Source organism: Gymnoscopelus braueri, assembly GCF_963280865.1.
Source record: "Gymnoscopelus braueri genome assembly, chromosome: 1".
NCBI lineage: Eukaryota > Metazoa > Chordata > Actinopteri > Myctophiformes > Myctophidae > Gymnoscopelus > Gymnoscopelus braueri.
Genome location: NC_137603.1, coordinates 19,821,153 through 19,842,551, shown reverse-complemented (window position 1 = coordinate 19,842,551; position 21,399 = coordinate 19,821,153). Strand labels below are relative to the sequence as shown.

General features: G+C 41.9%; 2 protein-coding genes across 3 annotated transcripts in view; both read left to right on the top strand.

The window, feature by feature from the left end:
• Positions 1 to 10,330, top strand: part of ift74 (intraflagellar transport 74) — a 36,850-nt gene extending 26,520 nt beyond the window's left edge. For both annotated transcript variants that reach the window (XM_080428406.1, XM_080428407.1), the window contains exons 14-20: positions 1,407 to 1,460; positions 1,919 to 2,016; positions 2,658 to 2,784; positions 4,635 to 4,798; positions 6,352 to 6,477; positions 8,299 to 8,359; positions 9,054 to 10,330. In XM_080428406.1, coding sequence (XP_080284532.1) covers positions 1,407 to 1,460; positions 1,919 to 2,016; positions 2,658 to 2,784; positions 4,635 to 4,798; positions 6,352 to 6,477; positions 8,299 to 8,359; positions 9,054 to 9,169 — 746 coding nt within the window. In that variant the 3' untranslated portion in view covers positions 9,170 to 10,330. The remainder of the gene's footprint in view (positions 1 to 1,406; positions 1,461 to 1,918; positions 2,017 to 2,657; positions 2,785 to 4,634; positions 4,799 to 6,351; positions 6,478 to 8,298; positions 8,360 to 9,053) is intronic.
• Positions 10,331 to 16,161: 5,831 nt separating this feature from the next.
• Positions 16,162 to 21,399, top strand: part of tek (TEK tyrosine kinase, endothelial) — a 34,736-nt gene continuing 29,498 nt past the window's right edge. The window contains exon 1 of the mRNA XM_080432059.1: positions 16,162 to 17,048. Within this exon, the coding sequence (XP_080288185.1) occupies positions 16,898 to 17,048 (151 nt within the window). The 5' untranslated portion in view covers positions 16,162 to 16,897. The remainder of the gene's footprint in view (positions 17,049 to 21,399) is intronic.

The window sequence follows — 21,399 nt, the reverse complement described above, 5'->3', positions numbered from 1 at the left end:
CTGCATGAAGATACTGAGGATGTCCCAGTGATATGACATCACTAACGAATCCTTGGACATATATGTAACTAGCTGAACGTTTGCGAGGACAGCCAGTGTTGCCAGATATTGTGAGAGAAATAAGCAGCCAGGTCTATGAAAACAAGCCCAAAAGAAAAATAACTATGCCAAGAGCACTTTACCTAGACATGGGATATTATATATTTGAAAATTGCTGATCTACAAGCTCACAACGCTTCGCAACCCATTGTGAGCTTGTAGATCTGCTATTTACAAAAAAATCTTGAGGGGGAAAAAGTCCAAAATGTGGATTTTTTGTTTTTTTTTGCAAAATATTTTTATTTGCTTTTCAAAATGTGGAATATTTTTGACACATATTTGTTAGGGGCTCCCTGACACAAATTATAATTTCAGATGGGGGTCTGTGGAAAAATACATGAACATGTTTGAGAACCACTGGTTTAAACAGCAATCAAAACATTTGGAAACAAGCCCAAATATCAACTACATTTTAGAAAGAAGCCGCTTATAATAAGCAGACATGGCGACACTGGCATGCTGTTTCGATGTTATTGTTGGAGATCACACCCACATGGAACCTCCCCTGCCACAAGGCACCAAAGCATTCTGGGAGTTGAAGTTATAGGCAGTGATACGCTGTGGTCCCCCTGTGGTCCCCCCTGTGGTCACCCCTGGAACTTCTTCCAGGGGTGAAGTGCTCCTTTAAGACACACACTGAACTCCCCTCCTCAAGCTGTACTTTTGGCAGATTATTCAGAGCAAGATGACCAGTGGTCAGGAGCGGCACTAGGGGGCGCTATAAGGGAAATCCTGTTGTGATTCAAGGCTGAAATTTGCTCAAACCTGTGTCTGGTGTCTTGCTTGCTCCCAAATAAGTATCTGTGTCATCGTTTTTAGACCTTTCAGTTTCATAGATGTGTTTGTAGCTAGACACTAGGAGCTAGTACTGCATTAAACTTTTCTTTTCTTTCTGATAGGGACAATGGAATTTAACAGTTACAATAAAGAGCATGAAACTGATGTGCTGCCCAGAGACTTTATAGCTATTGCTAATTTTCAGCTCCCTATTTGGGGACTGACATCAGGGATGTGTTTTATTCTGTGTTTTGGAATCAGATGTTTAACTCTTTATTGGTAGTTGCTATGTATGATAATTAATATCACTAAGTAAGTTATTAAATCAATCATTATGTATTATGATGATGATGATTATTTAATGTATATGTACATATGTAGTCAGTTAAAAAATAAGCTGCAAGATGCTTCACAGTTATCAAAGACATAAAGACTATTTTAGAAAATAGATGGTCGTAGCATTAAGACACAAGGCTATAGAAGCCTATTGGCACAGCTCACTCAGGTCCCAATGTTGTTTTTTCTTACAGGGGAGCGCAACCAAAAGTACAAGGAGCTGAAGAGGAGAGAACAGGACATTGACAGTAACGTTCAATTTTTACCCTTTCAAGCTTTTTTTTCTTTACTACTCTATTGTCGTGGTTTCTGGGTTTCAGCCTTCCTTTGGTCCTGGAAAAGCTGAAGTTGCATTTTATTTTTTTATTTTTTTACAAATTTGCAACATTTTTTAAATGATATGTTTAAAATTTTGAGAATACGTAGTGCGAACACATAGTGGTCCAGTATCTTGCTCAAGGACTATTTGATAGGATACATTGTTTCATGTCAGTACATGGGTCATGCAGATTGTTTATACTAAGTAATATAGTACAATGGCCATGGAATATGATCAGATGAGATCTATATACAACGGAATATTTGCTCCGTCTGTCTGCTTCTCTGTCATCTGTGTCTCTTCCGGCCTATCTCTGCATGCCCGTCTTTCCTCTGTTTGTTTCTCTGCCGCTCGTCTCTCCATCTGTATCTCTCTGTCCATCTGCAGGTTTCCTGGAGTCATATGAAGAGTGCAGAACCCAGGAGCAGGAGAAGGCAAGGGAGGCTCAGGCCAACACAGTGGCCTTGCTGGAGCACCTAAGCAGAGTAAGAGGAGAACCAGGGAGGTTCATGGGTTTTGCGATTGGGGGAGACATTTTGTCTCATCCATACAACAGCGGCGACCCTAAAGCTGATATCTGGTGGTGCTGTAACAGCCCACCATGGAATGACATTTGTATTCAATTCAGGTTCTGTGGTTGATCTCATTTGTGTTCAATTCAGGTTCTGTGGTTGATCTTCTTTGCCATAGATTGTCTTCCTATTGAAACTCTTTTGCTATGTGGGGCCAAGAGAAGGTGTGGGTTTTTTCCATTTCGAACTACTTGTTTAACCCATTGAGACCTGGAACGCAAAAAAAAAGCATTATTTTACACTTTGGCTATTCAAAAATAGCAGATATACAAGCTCATAGCACGGCGCCGCGCTATGAGCTTGTAGATCTGCTATTTTTGAAAAATCGAGAAAATGTGTGCAAATTAATATATTTATTTTCTTTTAAAGCGAACATTTTTAACTCAAATCTTTGGTGTGTGTGTGTGTGTGTGTGTGTGTGTGTGTGTGTGTGTGTGTGTGTGTGTGTGTGTGTGTGTGTGTGTGTGTGTGTGTGTGTGTGTGTGTGTGTGTGTGTGTGTGTGTGTGTGTGTGTGTGTGTGTGTGTGTGTGTGCGCGCGCGTGTGTGTGTGCAGAACATGACACGCATGCGGCAAATAGACACAGTGACAGCCAGTGAGCTGAGGAGCATGCAAGAGGACCTGAGCTTTAAGGAAACTGAAATGGCCAAATCACAAAGCACCGCTCATGGACTGACATCTGGTTGGTACACACACACACACACACCTATGACCACACACTCATGATACAATGATACACACAAACAAACAAATGTATCTATTTTACGACCAATATAGCCATTATAATAATAATAATAATCTTAGTACCCAAAGTCGCTTTACAAAACAGCTTAAAATAAACAATTTTATTAGGAGCAAAAAAAAAAATTAAAAGGCTATAAACATTAAGCTAAGACATATTTCAGTGCCTTGCTCAAGGGTAGCCAGAAAGTTGGTGTTGAGGAAGGGATTTGAATTAAGCAACAATCTTTTGATCTCAAGCCTGCTTCACTTTGACTTGCCGTGTCCTCACATTACAGCTGACTCTGTGCTGCTGATTTCAGCAGTTAACTGTGACACTGTGAGAGATTCAACTTTTATACACTTTGGTTTGGCTCTGATCAGAGTTTTACCCCTTCCAACTCTTCTCTTCTCTTCTCTTCTCTTCTCTTCTCTTCTCTTCTCTTCTCTTCTCTTCTCTTCTCTTCTCTTCTCTTCTCTTCTCTTCTCTTCTCTTCTCTTCAATAGGCTGTAATCTCATTTGCCAATAATAGGCTTGTGGTCATAAAGACATTGGCCGCAAGCCTATTACATAACCACAGACTGGGGTTACCACAAACTACAAGGGCTAGTAATGCTCCAAAGTCCAAAGTCCAAAGGCTCCTAATTCATGTCTAAGTTCTTCTATACTGTACTGTATATAAAGTCTTTGGTTCAGGCTGTGTAGGAGCTGACATGTTTCTCAGCTGCAGCTGTCAAAGGGGGACTATGAATCTTTAGGTCAAATGAGGAGTTGTGAAAGACGTTGAGGATAACGGCAGAGATGTGCTGATGGGGGCAGTTTGTATGAAGAACCAGTCTCCAGCTGCTCTGTCTCACTGCCCGGCTGATGGACTGACTGTCTGACCTATGGGGTCGCCTGGCAGCCCTACTTACTGCCTGAACCCTATCAAGAGGAACCCATCCACTTCCTTTTCCTCTGCAGACACATGCACGAGCGCGTAAAAAAGACGCACACGCGCACCACCAGTAGTCAAAAGAACCTGCTAACAGCGATCTGTCTATGCTACCGGAATGTTGCGTTGGCTGCAGCGTGCAGCAGGTGCAGAACAATGGCAGTTCGGCTCGGGTCTCGTCTTCAGAAGTGGAACATACTTCAGAACGTCGATAAGTAGCCCAGATACCACTGTGTTTATTTAGTGTAGGAAACGGAATGTCTCTGTCCAGTGCCCACAGTACAGTAAAGCCTCATTTATGCTTGTGCACGCTTTTATACCTCTGCCGGCGACAGCTGTGTTTATTGTATGTTCCATACATCCCAACCTTGTGAACGTGATATCTCAGGAACGCCTGCCCTGCAGGGAATTTCTCCACATTTTGCTCACATATCCACTTGACTAGATTAGACTTAAGGATGAACTGATTAGAATGTGTTGGCCAAGTCTGCATCCTTTTGGAACTCCATATTTGGGCAATACGGATGTCGCGGATGTTCCTGCATTACTATGCCATCATGTCAGTCATCTCCATATTTGAGAAGAAAACATGGATCGACGGACAGAGATTTGTGGAATACATAGATCATTGGTTCTCAAACGTTATAATTTGAAGGACCCCTATAACTTGAAAGTGTACAAATGGAGCACATAATGCACCCTATAGATAGCAAAATTGGCGTGGACACACCCCCAAGGCATGTGCCATGGTGCCAAGTTCAGTTGACACAGAATGATTTCTGTATAGAAGATACAGGCAAACAAACGGGAGATGGGCGCACACCAGTATTGGTGAGGTAACCTGATGTTGTTGTGTCTCTCCTGTCTCTTCTTCCAGAGTATCACCGTCTGCTGCAGGACCTTCAGAAGGTGGAACAGCTGGAGACCAAGATGGTGAGCCAGTTGGACTCTCTGAAAGCGCAAATGGACACCATGACGACCGGCCTGCAGACGTACAGAGACCTGGCTGCCCTGAGGACGGTGGCAGATGAGAAGAAAAAGGTTAGTGGGGTTGGGTTTGTGACGTGGTGGTTGCATTTATAGTATTTGTACACAAGACGCTGGCCCAGAGCAGACGGGAGTGGAAATTCTTTGTTGCTGTCCTACATGCCAGCCGGCATAAAGGGCAGTAAGAAAGTAAATAATTAACTAAGTACACAAGTAACCAGGAGTCTTTAGCTTATGCCAAAAAGATTGTCATGGAAAGAAGGGAACAGGAGACCTTTGTTAGTCCTGCGTGGGAATATCAGGTTCAGCTTCACCCAGCTGATGACTGCCCAGATGATTATGAGCACTCAGGCGGTAGCAGTTAGGGAAGTGTCTTGCTCAGCAACACTTCGATACATGGACCGGGGCGCGATCCGGTGACCTTCTACCTACCAGACGGCCTCTCTACCCACTAAGCTACGGCCGCCTCTACAAATGTTGTGTACTGTATGTGACTGTTCTAACATTTGTATACTCTGTGTGTGTGTGTGTGTGTGTGTGTGTGGGTGTGTGTGTGAGAGACTGCGTGCGAGACTGCGTGTCTGCGTTTGTTTAATGTATGCAACTTGTTCAGTGTCGGTTCATTCATGATCTCATTTTCATTCATGATGTGTAGAAAATGTATGATCTTGACTTGTCAGTAAGTGTCTTGGCCTGGGGAACCTTTCCCACACTGCAGGCAGGAAATTTTCAAGCAAAAGTTACAGAGCAGGAAATTTCAAAGAAAACATCCCTTAAAACATTACAGACGCGGCGCGCCATACTTTAAACGCTGCACCAGGGGCCATTCTCGCCGCATTCCTTCCTTTTGCGTTCATTCATTCCTGTTGCCATTCTGTCATATCACACACACGCGCGCGCGTGCGTGTGTGCGTGTGTGTGTGTGTGTGCGAGCACACACACACACACACACACACACACACACACACACACACACACACACACACACACACACACAAATAAGGATACAAGTGGAGAAAAGTTATTTCAATGAAAATAAAATCTTTTATGTGATTACTGTTCTCAACATCTTTGTTAATAAAATAAAATCAACTGAAATAATAGAATAGAATACTTTAATCGTTAACTCTACTCTTAGTTCCACTGTATCTGATGTCCTGTTGTCTCTTTACTAGGGTTGCAACTAATGTTTATTTTATAATGATCAATGAATGTGTTTACTGTTGATTTTGTTTTGGATTATATATATGATTAAGTTACAAAATAAAGTAATAAAGTACAAGATGATAGGAATTGCTAATCAAGTTATCTGAACACAAATAAACACCTTCAAGATGCTTAATATATTCAGCAAGAAGTGAAAAACATTTCATTTGTAACAAAGACCAGCATTACAATTTGCAGGTAGCATATACATGTTTACAGTACATGAAACAGTTATTCAATTACAAAAATGTTGTTTGATTTGACCTACTCTGTGCGTAAGTGTGCTCTATGAAAATCCTGTCATTATATCCCAGCACAGTGTCACAGAGGCAAATTCTCTGAACATTTTTCAGAAAAGTGGTTACGATTCAGCTCTTAACACAGTTCTGTTGTCTAAACAGAGACTTCAGGAGGATCGAGTCTCACTGAGTCAACGTCGAGATTCTCTCAGAACACTGTTACAGGACATGACACAGCAGCACGACGCTCTGAAGGGGCAGCTGCAGGAAAACGAGACCCACGCACAGGTCAGTACTTCTTGCATCTTATGCTTAATTTATACTCCATCGTCCGACCGTGTTGAGCACTGAAAATAGAGTACCGAAGTGACGTCTTGACGTCACTCCCACTACCCTTGGGTCACGGGCCACAGGGAAAAATCACGCTGTGACCCAGGGGGGATAGCGCCCTCTAGCGGCAGTGATATCAAACTTCGGGTGCTCTATATCAGATCTCGAAATCAGATATCAAAGAGTATCGTGGTTCCTTGTACGGTGGAATTCTTGCTAATGCCGTTAACCTCACTGCGATCCCTTGTACTTCTACTTCATAGGAATACTGCTTGTAGATTGTAAAAAGCTGTTTAACTCCAAACGAGCAATCAAGTCTCCCTGTCTCTCCAGCTCTTTGATAAACAGAAATCGCATTTTCAGGTAGGTGACAAAATTTCAGCCAATCAGGAGAGAATAACCATTTATCAGCTTCATTTTTACTAGCCTCGCGTAGCCAGACTATATCACTGCGTGGATGTGAGTCTGGTGCTTCTATGAGGACGTTTTTTCTAAGGGGGCGGGCTCAAAACAATGGCTCTCGACGCAATTGGTTAGACCTACAACCCCAACTACCAATTACAGTCTCCCATATTTGAATACTGGGCCCTGATTGGTTACCCCAGACTTCGGGAGAAGGAAATGGATTCACAACGGAGTGGTGCCAGACCCAAATCGCCAAGTTAAAGGGCAATTTTTTTTTTCTGGTCTCGTCTGGTCCCAGGCTACATTTTTATAGTGTTCCAGTGAATCCTGTCGGAGTTATTTATCCTGATTGAATAGAAAATGCATTTTCTGTTTAATAAAGAGTTGGAGAGACATGGAGACTCCTGTTACTGAACAAACACTATAGCAATGAGTACTGTCAGAATATAGAGCAAAATGTACCGACATTAAATTAGTGCCACTGGACGTAAAATACGTCCAATGTAATAAGCCCTGTGCCACAGGACGTAAAATACTTTTTTGGAAAAGAATGTTCAGAACCCAAGATATGATGATTTGAAAATGTTCTGCTCCATTCACTTCTTGTTTAACTTCTTTCTGAAAAAGGCTGTATCTCGGCTCCTAAGCACTTTTTTACAATTAATTTTGGCTGTGGCACTGAATGTTTTTTTTTTACAATGAATTTTGGCCAGTGGCACTGAATGAGTTAAGACATGAACATGGCCTTAACCCATTAAGACCTGAGAAGATTCTTTAAAAAAAAAAAAAAATCATAACAGTTTTTTGAAAAAAAATTAAAAAATATTTTTTCGCGATTTTTCAAAAATAGCAGATCTGCAAGCTCGTAGCGCGGCACTCGGTGCCGCGCTATGAGCTTGCAGATCTGCTATTTTTGAATAGCCCAAAGAAATCTAAAGTGACACAGATGCGTTCCAGGTATCAATGGGTTAAATGACTGACACTGTAAAAAGCATTAACCCTACAGGCATTAACTAATTATCCAGGTGGACATACAGTAGTTTACAATGAGTAGTATGCATATCCTGTTCAAGAGCGGTTTGTCAAGACACATGGCTGTTGATGGACAAATCACAACCAAATGCATTATTAGCACAGAAGAGTCTGCTTCCAGAATGAGATGCACACCAAATGACACATACTCAAAAAAAGTGTTTTAAAAAGTGATGGTACATTTTTCAAGGCATACCATGGATGCAAATTATCTGTAGGTCATCCGGTTGACAAAACAAAAACACTCTTACAGACCGGAACCTCTTTCTTCTAACAGCAGCTAAAAAAGAATGAGTTTTCCATAGCCGTTAATGGGTGTTTTGTTTCTGTCTTTGTGTATAGCTTGCTAACCTGGAGAGGAAGTGGCAGCACTTGGAACAGAACAACTTTGTCATGAAGGAGTGTATCCTTTCACTGTTTTAGCTACTTGAACTAAGAAAAGCCACTGAAAGAGTGCAGTGAGGTCGTGGCTGTTTCAGACACATGTTGTTAATAAAACCAATGTCCACTGTGATGCAACGCCCTTTCATTACCCTCTGGTTTCTATTCTGGCTCATTCAGTTCAAGCATCGGTTCAACAGTAAATCAAAATTGAAAAATTATGTCAATCATGAGGAATACAAAAATGTAGTTATGTTATGGCAGTGGTTCTCAAACGTTTTCATTTCAAAGACCCCCAAATGAATTGGTATTTGGCCGCGGACCCCCATTTCAAAATATTTGTGTGCAAGGGACCCCATACAAGATTTGAACAAATATAAAAAATGTTTCACATTTGTCCAAGATCTTTTTCATTTTTTTTTTACAGATCTTCAAGTTTGCAGTGCATCGCAACGCATTGTTAACTTGTAGATCGGCTATATTTTCAAATAGCTGATGTACTGTATTCTAGGGTTAAAGTGCTTAAACTGATTTTGATGGTATATTATCAAATTTGGCTGGGGAACCCCCTCAAGGACCCCTGGGGGTCCCCAGACCCCACTTTGAGAACCATTGCGCCATGGCACCTTCTTTGGCCAGTTTGTGTATGAACATATCAAATAGAAAAATAAATGCATTGGTTCTGAAAATGAGATATCCTTAACAAATGTCATCAGTCATAGCATCCAAAGAGCAAGAGAGCGACTACGCTTCTGTGGCCAAGAATGTTAAGGAGCTACTGGCTGAACACAACAGGAACATCATAGAAGCCCTGCAAAACAAGACAAACTGAACACGCGCGCACACACACACACACACACGCACACGCACACGCACACACACACGTAACCAATTTATATACAGTACATTTATGGCACTATGGTTTTAGAATATATTTTGTTGTAAATCAGTATAGTTTTTTCACATTTTGTTTAGTACTTAACAGGGTCCCCACGGTCATGAAATTCCTGGAAATATTTTGAAATAAAAATTTAAAAAATCCAGTACTGGAAAAGGTTTGGAATTGATCAAAGGTCCTGGAATTTATCAAGGGTCCTGGAAAAATATTTGGCTATGCATTGTTTTTGGCTATTGAACATGTATAACATTACACAAAATATGTAACATAAGTAGTTTTTCGCCGAACGGGCTGTGTAACACCCCATCCGCACTGCCAGCGATGCGACGTGACGCGACGTGACGCGAAGCGAGCGGGCGATGAAATCACATTAAAATACATGTTTTTGAATGAGACCGTCCTGACCTACCGCGAGCGACAACGAACCGTGCAACGACGTCGTCCACCCCTCCTATTTTCGCTCGCAGGGTCACTATGCCCTAATTTTGCACGAAATGTTGAATGAAATTGTACTATTTTATATTCTATGCTTTATTTTTGCTACACTGCCTATCTTTGGGCATTGTACATAGGAGTAAGAGACACATTATTGCGCTGAATGATTGTTTTATAGGCCTGGAAATTGGGCTAAATATTCTGGAAAAGTTTTGGAAAAGTTTTGGATATTCATTGCTAAAAATGTGTGGGGACCCTGACTTAAGTATTGTATTGTTTTTGTTTAAAGGTTAGGGTTATTTCATTATCATCCATTCTTTTCACCCAGATCATCCATTCACTCTAATTGACAGCCTGCATTTTTCTGCCTCTTGGGTTGTAATGTGTTGGGTTTGAGTTCATGAAGAGTTTATTTCACATACAGTATGTTCATAATATTTAAAATAAATGGTTTGAATGGAGTCGATGGGGATGGGATTGTGCTGACACCTTGCCCAAAAAGTGTAATACTGTAGATTACTGATGTCACACAGGCTGGTCACATGAAGTCCAAGATCCACAAAGGAGCCACGTCGTTTCTGTGTGGACCTCTGTTTCATTTTTCTTTTCTTTTTTTCATGTTTTGTGATTTTTCCAGTTTGGAATGTCTGAGATTGTTATTTAATTGTAAGATGATTGACTGTTTAATCCTGTATTATTACATCATAAAATCGTATTTTAATTCTGCTCGTGGAGAGGATCATAATGTTTATTTAAGTGGTCCAAATGGACCTTAAGGGGTCTGTAACTCCGAGAGTGTACTGTGGGTTTTCTCGGGGACCCTAATCTGCACTGTTGAATACACAATGTTTATTTCACTCTGAGAGTGTACAAATGGAACCAAATTAGGGTCCATTTGGTTTCATTTGTACTCTCTCAGAGTTACAGACCTGTAAGGGTTCATTTGGACCCCTGGTGGTCCCCGGACCCGATGTTGAGAACCAGTGTGGTGGTTAAAAGTCCCAGTGTTGTCACTCTGTCTGCGGTATAGGCCTTTATCAGCACTCATGGAATGCCTCTTGTCCAATCATATTACTAGGTCGGAACTATCTATTGTATGATCAGGTTTCATGAATTTTTCACAAAAAAGCAAAATAATGTTGATGTTTCTCTCTCAGCTTTCTTAGGGTTTGTTTCTTCACAGTCTCCCTCTCAGCTTTTCTACTGTCTGTCCCTCCTACATTGTCTCCTTCTCAACTTTCCTGTTGTCTGTCTCTCCTACACCGCCCCTTCTCAGCTTTCCTCCTGTCTGTCTCATATACTGTCTCACTCTCAGCTTTCCTGCCGTCTGTCTTTCTTGCACTGTCTCCTCAATTTTCCTGTTGCGTCTCCAACCTACAATGTCTCCCTCTCAGCGTTCCTATTGTACAGTAGGTCTCTCCTACACACTGACTCAGCTTTCCTACAATGAATATTTCTCTATAAAGTAAAAGAAAGAGTAGCATAGAGTGGGTTGTGCACTCTCCTTAAAAACAACAACATTGAATCAGAAACATACTTCAGTTTGCATTGGAAACAAGTGAAACCCAGTAGAAGATTATGCAACATTTTATAATGGAGATTATTTCTTCCAGTTGTAGGTTATTCTGTAAATAGGGGTTGGTTCTTGGCAGGAAGTTGCGGCGCTGATAACTCTATTGTTCCAGTGCGATTGGTTTTCCTGTTCTCTGTAATCAGCCATGGCACTGCCACTGGAATATTCAGTGATACACACCCTGTTAGGAGAACAGGGAGAAGTATTAAAGCCATTAATTTATAGTTTGTCGCGCAGGCTGTCACCCGACGACAATAACAGATTTGGTGTGTCAAGTTTTTCGTCCGAATATGTTATTTTGTCAAGATAAGAGTTGTACAACATAATGTACAACAAAGTATAAATTCACTCTTGAGGAATGGGAGAAGGGGCGAAAGAATCACAATCAGTTTTCAGATTGTATTGTTTGCTATCATACAGTATATAAATACACTATATAGGCAAATGCATTGGCAACAGATAATATCAGTGCCAACGTTTATTTGAATTTGAATATGAGACAGGGAAAGAGGGAGATTTCTGATGGAGCAGGGGGGGAAAAGAAAAACATGGTAGAGACAAAGAAAAAGGTGGCAGGGCAGAAGGGAAGACTGAAATGTTGAGCTAGACAAAAAAATAGGGGGAGGGATGCAAAAAACTGAGATGTAAAGTGGACGGAAGAGAACATTCCTGCCCCAGGATGGAAGCTAAACCACACATGCACACACATGGGCACAAAGTACTTTGCACAAATCATGGTATACACACAGGTATCGATCGTCGCTGTCTCCATTTTTCAACCTTTTTTAATTTTTTTATGAATCAGTGCTATTGAACACCCTTTACGTCTGTTGGGTGGGGTTTACAAATATTAAACCAATATAATGTATTAAAAAGTGCTTCTGAATAAACCACCTAACTCCATTGGATCCACAAACTGTCTGACTTCATTGATTAGAACGATGAAGTCAGACTTTCTCCACATCAATGGTCAAAAACCTCCCAACTCCACTTGAGCTGTATTTGGGTAAAGATGATAACATAAGGACACATTCAAGTATCTGACAATTTATAAAGTCACCATACCAACTTTGATGAGGCAGTATTGCGTTCTAAAAACATGTTTTTTTTCCCTATTTCCTGAAAAGTTAATATTTTGTACATAACTGGTTTCTGCCTGACAGGAGAGATATGCAGTACATACTGTATACACAATGGGAAAGTGTATGTGTGGGCAGCATAGTGGTGCAGTGGTTAGCACTGTTGCCTCACAGCGAAAAGGTCAAGGGGTCCATCCCCAACGGGGTTGGCCTTTGTGTGTGGAGTTTGCACAGTTCTGCCTGTGTTTGTGTTGTGTTGTGTCCGGGTACTCCGGTTTCCTCCCACACCAAAAGACATGCATGTCGGGTACCCCTGCCAGTGACCTTGACCAAGGTACTGGCCTTACAACCGGAGATGGCCCCCGAGCAGCACTACACAGTGGCTGCTCACTGTTCCTAAGTAGTTAGGATGGGTCAAATGCAGAGGACAAATTTCCCCAGTGCACCTTTAATTTTTTCTACTTGTACCTTTAAAACATACACACACTTACAAATCTACTACAAAAACATGATTACAGATAAAAGAAAGATTGTAACTATAACTACTACAACTGAAGTGAGGATGTTAATTTCTAAAATGTGATTTGGGAATCTTTTAAGCGCTTTAATACAGAGTAACACTCTGTCAAGTAAATGTAAATTAAGGCAAAACAATGTATCGCGTAAGCGTTCGTTTATTGGTGTGTGCCAATGAAAAAGTTTGAAATTGTGGATGTGCTATACCTTTTGGGGATTTAGTTTGTATACTGGATTTTTGGTCTAGCACACCACTGAGACTTTTTCTTATTTAATGTATCACAGTAACACAATTATCATGAACCAGTACAAGTGCACATTCTACATATCACCGCAGCAATGTGGTATCAATAACAGCACACAACATTCTGAGCAACACCCTGCAGGATACTTGGGACACTAATAACACAGACTCTTACACAAACTCTACACATAGTGAACATTCTTGTGCAAATAATGCGCACACGCAGACACACACACATACACACAAGATTCTACTCAAGCAGTTTAGTCATTTCTAAATCTTTCAGTGTTTCACTGTAAGTTTGTTTGTGAGTTCTTGTGCCCAGTTATCTAACCATAATCCTTATTTATTCCGCTGTGTTTGAGGTGGAAATTGTTTTCACCCTTGTCCGTGTGTGTGCTCGCACGTGTGTCTCCATCCATCTCTGTGTCCGTCTGTCAGTGTGTCCGTCTATGTACAGCTAATCTCGGACACCACTGGACCGATCAGCATCAAACTTTGCATGCACACTCCCAGTAGGCCATGGAAGAACCCCAATCAACCTCATGGTTGCTTCATGTTTTGGCCTGTAATTCTTGAACCTTCAGTCAAAGAGACAACTCAACATAATACGTACGACCTCACCAATTTTCACCCTACTTCTTGCTACTAATCCTACTTTTGTCCAAAACGTATACAAATCTGTGCACAACCATAAATCCACCAACCATAAAAACGCTTTTTTTCCAACCCTACATTTTGCAGGATCGGCCCATTTTACAAAAAATTACGAAAGTCATGAACCAATCTATGATCTATGCCAAATTTGAATCACATATTGAGGGACCTCTAAACAACACGTGATATTTCACCAAATTACGTACTATTCAAATGATTCATGTGACAATGATCGTCACACTTTGGTTTGATATTGCCTTTAATTGCCTTCAAAGATTTATTGACCTATTAAAACAAGACCAGGAGACCTGGTTCTGCCAGACCCCTAGTGGTTGAAATCTGAATGGCTGGGTAGGAAAAGAGGGACAGACCGACCGACCGACAGGCAAAGGCTCCTGTAGGCCGACCCCCTGGGTCTGGCAAAAAACGCCATATCATGAAGGCAACATCCAATCATCCCCAAATTGGGATTGCGTCTTGAAGGGCCTCTATAGAGTGCAAATCCAAAACCACTTGTAGTACCCCATACATCACATAGTATATATGTCACAGTACGTTTGGAGAACCAGTACGATTGAAGACAGAGCGCTCGTTTTTAGGCACGGGGCTCCTTCGGGGCGAGGCGGGGCTTTTCGAGACAGGGTTTATTAGCGAGGCTGGCGAGGAGGAGAAGGAGGACGCGGCGCTGCGAGGCGGGGGTTTATTACGCGAGGCTCGCGAGGAAGAGGAGCCTCCTCCTCCTCCTCCTCCTCCTCGCGTAATAAACCGTCCTCTCCTTCTCTCCTTCTCCTCCTCCTCCTCCAAGGAGAAGGAGAACGCGGAGAGGCGGGGCTTTGATGCGCCGACTCGGACCTGTCTTTTGTTGTTCCCCCCCACATAGCAACCAGGAAGCTACGCTAGGGGAACCATAATATCTATGAGGGGAACGCTGAACACGCGTTCACACGCACACGCTTGTCCATGACGGAGGCGCGCCGGCTCAATAGAGCTTGAGGCCGAGGAAGCGCGCCCTCGCGCCTCCAGGCGCGAGTGCCCGCGCTGACCGGCCGATGCTCTATTAGTCGACTCAGCGCCGTTTGATTTGTAAACCGATAGGGACAGAATAGTTCTTTTCATGGATCACTTTGTGTGTGTGTGTGTGTGTGTGTGTGTGTGTGTGTGTGTGTGTGTGTGTGTGTGTGTGTGTGTGTGTGTGTGTGTGTGTGTGTGTGTGTGTGTGTGTGTGTGTGTGTCTCAGGGAGAAAGTAAAACAAAAGCCAGAACACAATAAAAGTCTATCTAAAGTCAATCTAAACAGTCCTGCTTTCAATAAACCAAAAAAAGCATGAGCGTGTGTGTGTGTGTGTGTGTGTGTGTGTGTGTGTGTGTGTGTGTGTGTGTGTGTGTGACTGTGTGTGTGTGTGGCCATATATGTTTGTGCACAAGCCTGGCTTGTGGCTCCCTCTAGTGCTGGGTGGGTGGTAAAAACGAGCGCGCTTTCTTCAATCGTACTGGTTCTCCAATCATACTGTAACATATACACCTGTATAGCCTCATTTATTCACAAAGGAAATAAGGAAAGGACTCAGCAACCCTGGTGGCCATGTTAGTCCAGCTCCTTCTGCAGGGATCTCGGTGACAGTTCACACACACACCACAGTGGCCCCTTTAGCTTGTGCTGATTGGGCAGCTATACTGCCATATCAGCCCTGTAGGGATAATGACAGTTATTAGCCCTATAGATGATGTGGCCTGTTATCACCGCCTCCTCACCCAGGGTAAATAAGGTTGGGTAAGTGATAAAGAAGTGAGTCTAGTGGCTAAATAATGCAGAGGCATTATGTAGTCTGAGTCGTCTGACTCTGTCTACACCACATATTTCCTATTAAATGCTGTGAAGCTGTAGGCGGTCTGTGTGTCTCTACAGCACTGTCCCCAAGATACAACGTCCTTGCACTAGATTTATTTCTGCTTGGTAATTAAAGTGACTCTTAATTCTGATCTGCACTATGGGGTCAATGATGTCCCGGCAAGAGCTACCAGAGCGCTTTGACCACCGGGAGGTCATTAACTTTCCATTGTTCTGGGTTGAAGAGGACCCCCCCCCCCCCCAGCCCCCCTCTCTCCTCTTCCATGCAGGAAACAGGAAAAGGGAGCAGAAACTCCCTTCAACTGGGGGGAGGGAGTAAAGAGGGGGGGGGGAGAGAAGAGACGGGGGGGGGGACGGGGGGGGGAGAGACAGAGAATGACAGAAGGTTCAGAGAGGCAGGAGGAAAGGAGGGGAGGGCAGAACACAGGGAAAGGGAGGAAGGAAGGAAGAGGGAGGGAAAGAGAGAGAGGGAGGGAGAAGGGAGAGAAAGTATAACACTACTAAGCTGCTTGAGTAGAAGTGTGTGTGTGTGTGTGTGTGTGTGTGTGTGTGTGTGTGTGTGTGTTGAGGGTGTTCTCTGACTTTGTCTTTTGGGGGGCCCGCCCCATTCTCTCTCTCCCTCCTTGCTACTGTCAGCCAGAGACTCACTTGGTAGCTGTAGTGCTTCAAGAAAAGGAGGGATACTTCTGCTAGTTTGGAATACTTTTTATTCATTTTTTTTTTTTTACTGGATAAAACGGCAACGCGTCCCCTATAGAAAGTTCAACATGTGATAGGTTCATAGTTTTGCTATTTCACAGAAGGTTGGTCAGACAGGGTGGACTTTCACAACGGCGTTCAAAACACTCGACTATAAGGCGATGGGGGGGCAGACGTGAACCGACATGGAGGTCTAACATCTAGAAAGCCTGTTTTCTCCTTTGAAAGAAACCCAGGCAAGAACATCTGGACCAGAACCCTAATGAAGCAGGTCACTTGACAGGGAAGCTCAGGCAACAACAGAGTGGACTCCAACTCGCAACTCGAAGGTCATCAGAAACACACTTGACCGGGGTTGAAATTTGAGCGGAATCTCTGTCACCACGTGGACTTGAATGTACATCTCATCCACCATCAAGACACCTCCGACATCTATCATACAGAGGACGAACCTCTTCTCCTCCCAGCATCACCTTCATCACCATCCACTGGTTGGCTGCCATATCAACTAAAGAGCTTTTCGTTGGGGTCTGGTTTCTCTCTGGTCTATCAATCAGTTAGAGTTCCATCAACAGCGGACGCCAAACCAAGGGTGAAGAAACAAAACGAGATGCTTCCAATGGCTATGACTTTGTGGATGTGGTTTTGGGAGGGGTCTGTTTTGTGGATTTGGGGGGGTCTTCACCTCAACGCCAGGGGACAGGGGACCATGTCTCGGTGGTCCTGCGTGAGCTTGGGTGTGCTTTGCTGGTTGGAGGCAGGTAAGAATATTGAGAGAGCGTATGATCTGTAACTGTATGTGGTTGTGTATGATTTGTTGGGTCATACAGTCAAATAATTTAAATATATCTCAAAGTTAAAAAATAATATGTGGAAATGTGGAAACTTCCCTCACAGATCAATTTCTACAATTCACTGCAAATTGTACTGAATAGAAGACAAATGGACTGTCATGTTTCTCTATTGAAAACTGAGATAGATAAACATTTTTTATAAGAATTCAGACCATGGGCCAGCACTGTGGTTGGTTTCCTGTGTAACTGCACACACCCACATCCCCTGATACACACATAGACCCAATACTCATACACACTCATCCCACCATCCCCCGACAGACACACACACACACACACACACACACACACACACACACACACACACACACACACACACACACACACACACACACACACACACACACACACACACACACACACACACACACACACACACACACACTCACTACATGCTGGAAGGAAGAAAGGGTGAATGTTCCGGAGTCAGGGATTAGAGTCCAGAGAAAACGGGCTACAGTACATGTGGTACTTTTCACCTCTTAGATTATGGCATAACATTAAAAGCAACCAGCTACCACTCTATTCCAAAGCTTCAAAGCCAAGATCTCCAAAATAACTAACCACATGAACCCTACAATAGCATCCCTATTCTGGGTATTTCGCATTCAGAGGAAATAGCAGATCTACAAGTTCATGCGCTGTGCGCTTGGTAGATTGTTAGATTTTATTAAAGAGATTTTAAAGTACAGAATGATGTAACTATATTATTATATTACTATTACTGTGGGGTAAAAAGAGAGTTGAAAACAGCATCAACTTGAGAACGCAAGAGAAAAACAAAAGTGATACTGTATATAATGTTTTGGAATGAAACCCTGAAGGCCTATAATTTGTTTCTTCCCCCCCCCCCCTTGACTTCTCTTCTCCGAATATATCCCTCTCTCCACCCCTGATCTTTGACCTTTCTTTGACAAAGCCTTGGGGAGTCCCTAACACTTTGGAAGCATGTCGTTCCAATGTCAGTCAAACACACACATGCCTATGAATATGGCAAGCAAGGACGCACATACACATGCAGAAATACAGTAAAATAAGTATATAAGAAAATATGTTTCAAGTCTGATTTATACTTTGTCATAGGATGGTGTTGCTTGCCGAAAATAGCCAATCATTATAAATTAAGCGTCACGCACAAATGCAAGTATTTACACTCTTTCTCTCTCTGAGGATAGTAACCAGGACTCAAGTACATTTCAAGACAAATACTTCTGTCTGTACATAATAATACAACACAATACAATACAATACAATACAATACAATGAAGCAAAGTAAAAAAAATGTTTTGAGTACAAATGGAACAAATTTGACAACAATAATAAACAGTAAATATACAATATATAAATGATCTATTGTGACAATGTTATTATTCAATGTTTTCAAGCAAACATGCATAAATATTTTCAGGTCGGGGACCCCTTGGTTAAAAAATCTGCTCTCACAAGTTCCACTTTAGATCAGAATAGATTTGACAGAGTTCAAGTGTCTAAATGTTCCTTGTGGACAACAAGACAAACGTTTATCCTACTCAGGGTAACTAACTCAGTGTCAGTCCACTTCTATTGCTGGACATACAGTACCTTATTTATAGTTGCAAGTATTCTGCATGGTATATGCACCCATAATGTCCATGCTCCAATATATCAAAACGTATCCACAGTATATCACATCATTTATTTATAGACTCCACAAACTTCAGATATCACTCTAATTGTCTACACTGCAAGTCAGGAATACATTTTAGTTGCATTTTGTTTTTAGATTGGATTGCATGACAGAAAAACATAATATAACACAATAACAATAATAATCATTTAGACCTATTTGATCCCGCAGGGGAAATTCAGTTTTCAGCTTCACCCAGCTGATTGCTCCCAAACTCAGGGACACCATTGACACATTACTGGGGCCGGGAATGGACCTTCTGTGGCCTCTCTACCATAAGGGCTACTATGTACAGTACAAAGTGATCTATTTTAATATCGATTATACGATCACACTTACTTTTTCTTTATATCATCGTCTGGATAAATACTTGTTTCTGAATGGCTGCAGCTGGAGGGTGACACATAGTTCATTGCTTTGGAATCCCATCTTTATTATGCGACATTAAAATGGTAAAATCTTGCTTCATAAGGGCCAGCCCTAGACTTTTTGGGAGCCCTAAGCAATTAGTGTGGGACTCCCTTCACTCTAGCAAATTATGTGCCTTATATTGGTACTAGATAGTATGAGCTCCAATAGTGTTACAACATGTATCCAAATCACAATACAAATTCAACTTTTATTTGATGCTCCAATATTTATTCAAGACAAGAATATGACCACATTCTTGTCTCAGACAAGAATGTGGTCGCTAATGTGTGAGCCATAGTATACAGAATGGTAATGTTTTATTTTAATATCCTTGTAATAAGCAGTCATTAATAGGGTCCATATAAGACCTTATAGTATACTTATTAGCATTATTTTGTGTTAATAAGACTATTATTACTCTCCACCACCACTGTTCGAATCCGCTGTGGCAGGCAAGTGACAATGGTATAAACAGGATAATCAACTCCTACTGTAGGTGTGTGTTAAATGGATTTAAGGCTCTGATTGATTGATTGATTGATTGATTGAATATTTTATTGACAGTTAGTTAGGCAAATAGTACACTGGTACGATTATACAATGATGCTAAAAGCATAACTCGCTCTCCATAGAGACAACCACTCTCCATTTTGCTTTGCGTTTCTTGCCTTCCCGTCATACCTTAAAATCCTTTAACACATACCTACTCGTTGATTACTTACTCACTACTACAGTAGTGAGTAAGAAGGAAGCTTGTACAGAGTACTGCTCTGCACTAAGAGGTGTGTGCGTGTTTGTGCGTGCGTGCGTGCGTGCATGTGTGCGTGCGTGCGTGTGTGCATGCGTGCGTGCGTGCGTGTGTGTGTGTCGGTGTCTGTGTGTCAGTCAATTTCACTGCATCTGGGCTCACATTGCTTAACTTTTATTTTCTTTCCTGTTTGCAAAAGTTGTGAAATTCATCCAGATACTAAAAGCACCGTAAATCAGGAGATTAGCGGGAGAGAGAGAGAGCAAGACAGACAGGCATAGATTGAGAGAGATCCCCTGGCTTTGTGGTTGACGTATTCCATCCCGAACTTTGACACAAATAACATCTATTCAATTTTTGTTGTTTCCTATTTTTAGAGACCAATTTCTTGTGTAAACCAGAATTGACAACTCATAGAGTCCCATATTGTAGACTGTACAAGTGAAGCAAGCTGCTCAATCTTAGGCTAAACTGTCCTCTAGATATTCTCAGAACCAAGACAAGGTGCTGGTCTGTCAGAAATATGACCTGTGAGAAGACTTATGTTCCTCCCGAAGAACATTAACATGTAGTAGTTCATCTTGCACAAGACAGGGTAGCATGTAGACAGAGCTATGGTATCTTAACTGGGATTAAAATGTAAAACTTGCCCACCCTCACACAAATTAATACTTGGTGTTTAGTGCAGTATTGCAATGTAATCTCACCATTTTAACTCTTAAGTCTTCGGCGCACTTATTACATAGACACATTTTCGGAGTCTGCGAAAGTCAGCAAATCTCTTTCTAAAAAATTCAATAAATTCTGCTTTGAATGCTGGTGAGGATGGAAACTGAGAGAGAGTAACGGACAAGTCAGAAATATTCCACAGTGAAATCCAGAGTGTTCATTTAAACTTTCAGAGTTAAATTACATCTGGTGCAGCCAGATCATGGCTATATTTCTGCAACCAATCTACTTATATGGCTGATTATGATGCTCCGTAATGTTATACATTAAAAGCAGTGGTTCTCAAAGTGGGTTTCAGGGAACCTCAGGGTTCCAGTTTATGGGGGTCCTTGAAATTAAAAAGTTTGGAATCTATGCATTAACCCATTAAGACCTGGAACGCATCTGTGTCATTTTTTGATTTGAGCTAAAAAAGCATTATTTTACACTTTGGCTATTCAAAAATAGCAGATCTACAAGCTCATAGCGCGGCACCGAGTGCCGCGCTACGAGCTTGTAGATCTGCTATTTTTGAAAAAAACGTGAAAATGTGTGCAAATCTTTGAATATATATATTCTTTTAAAGCGAACATTTTTAACTGAAATCTTTGCTTCTGGGGGTCCCTGGAACTAAATATATTGAGATGGGGGTCGGCGGCCAAAAGCATATCATTTTGGGGGTCCTTGACATGAAAAAGTTTGAGCACCACTGATATAGAAACATA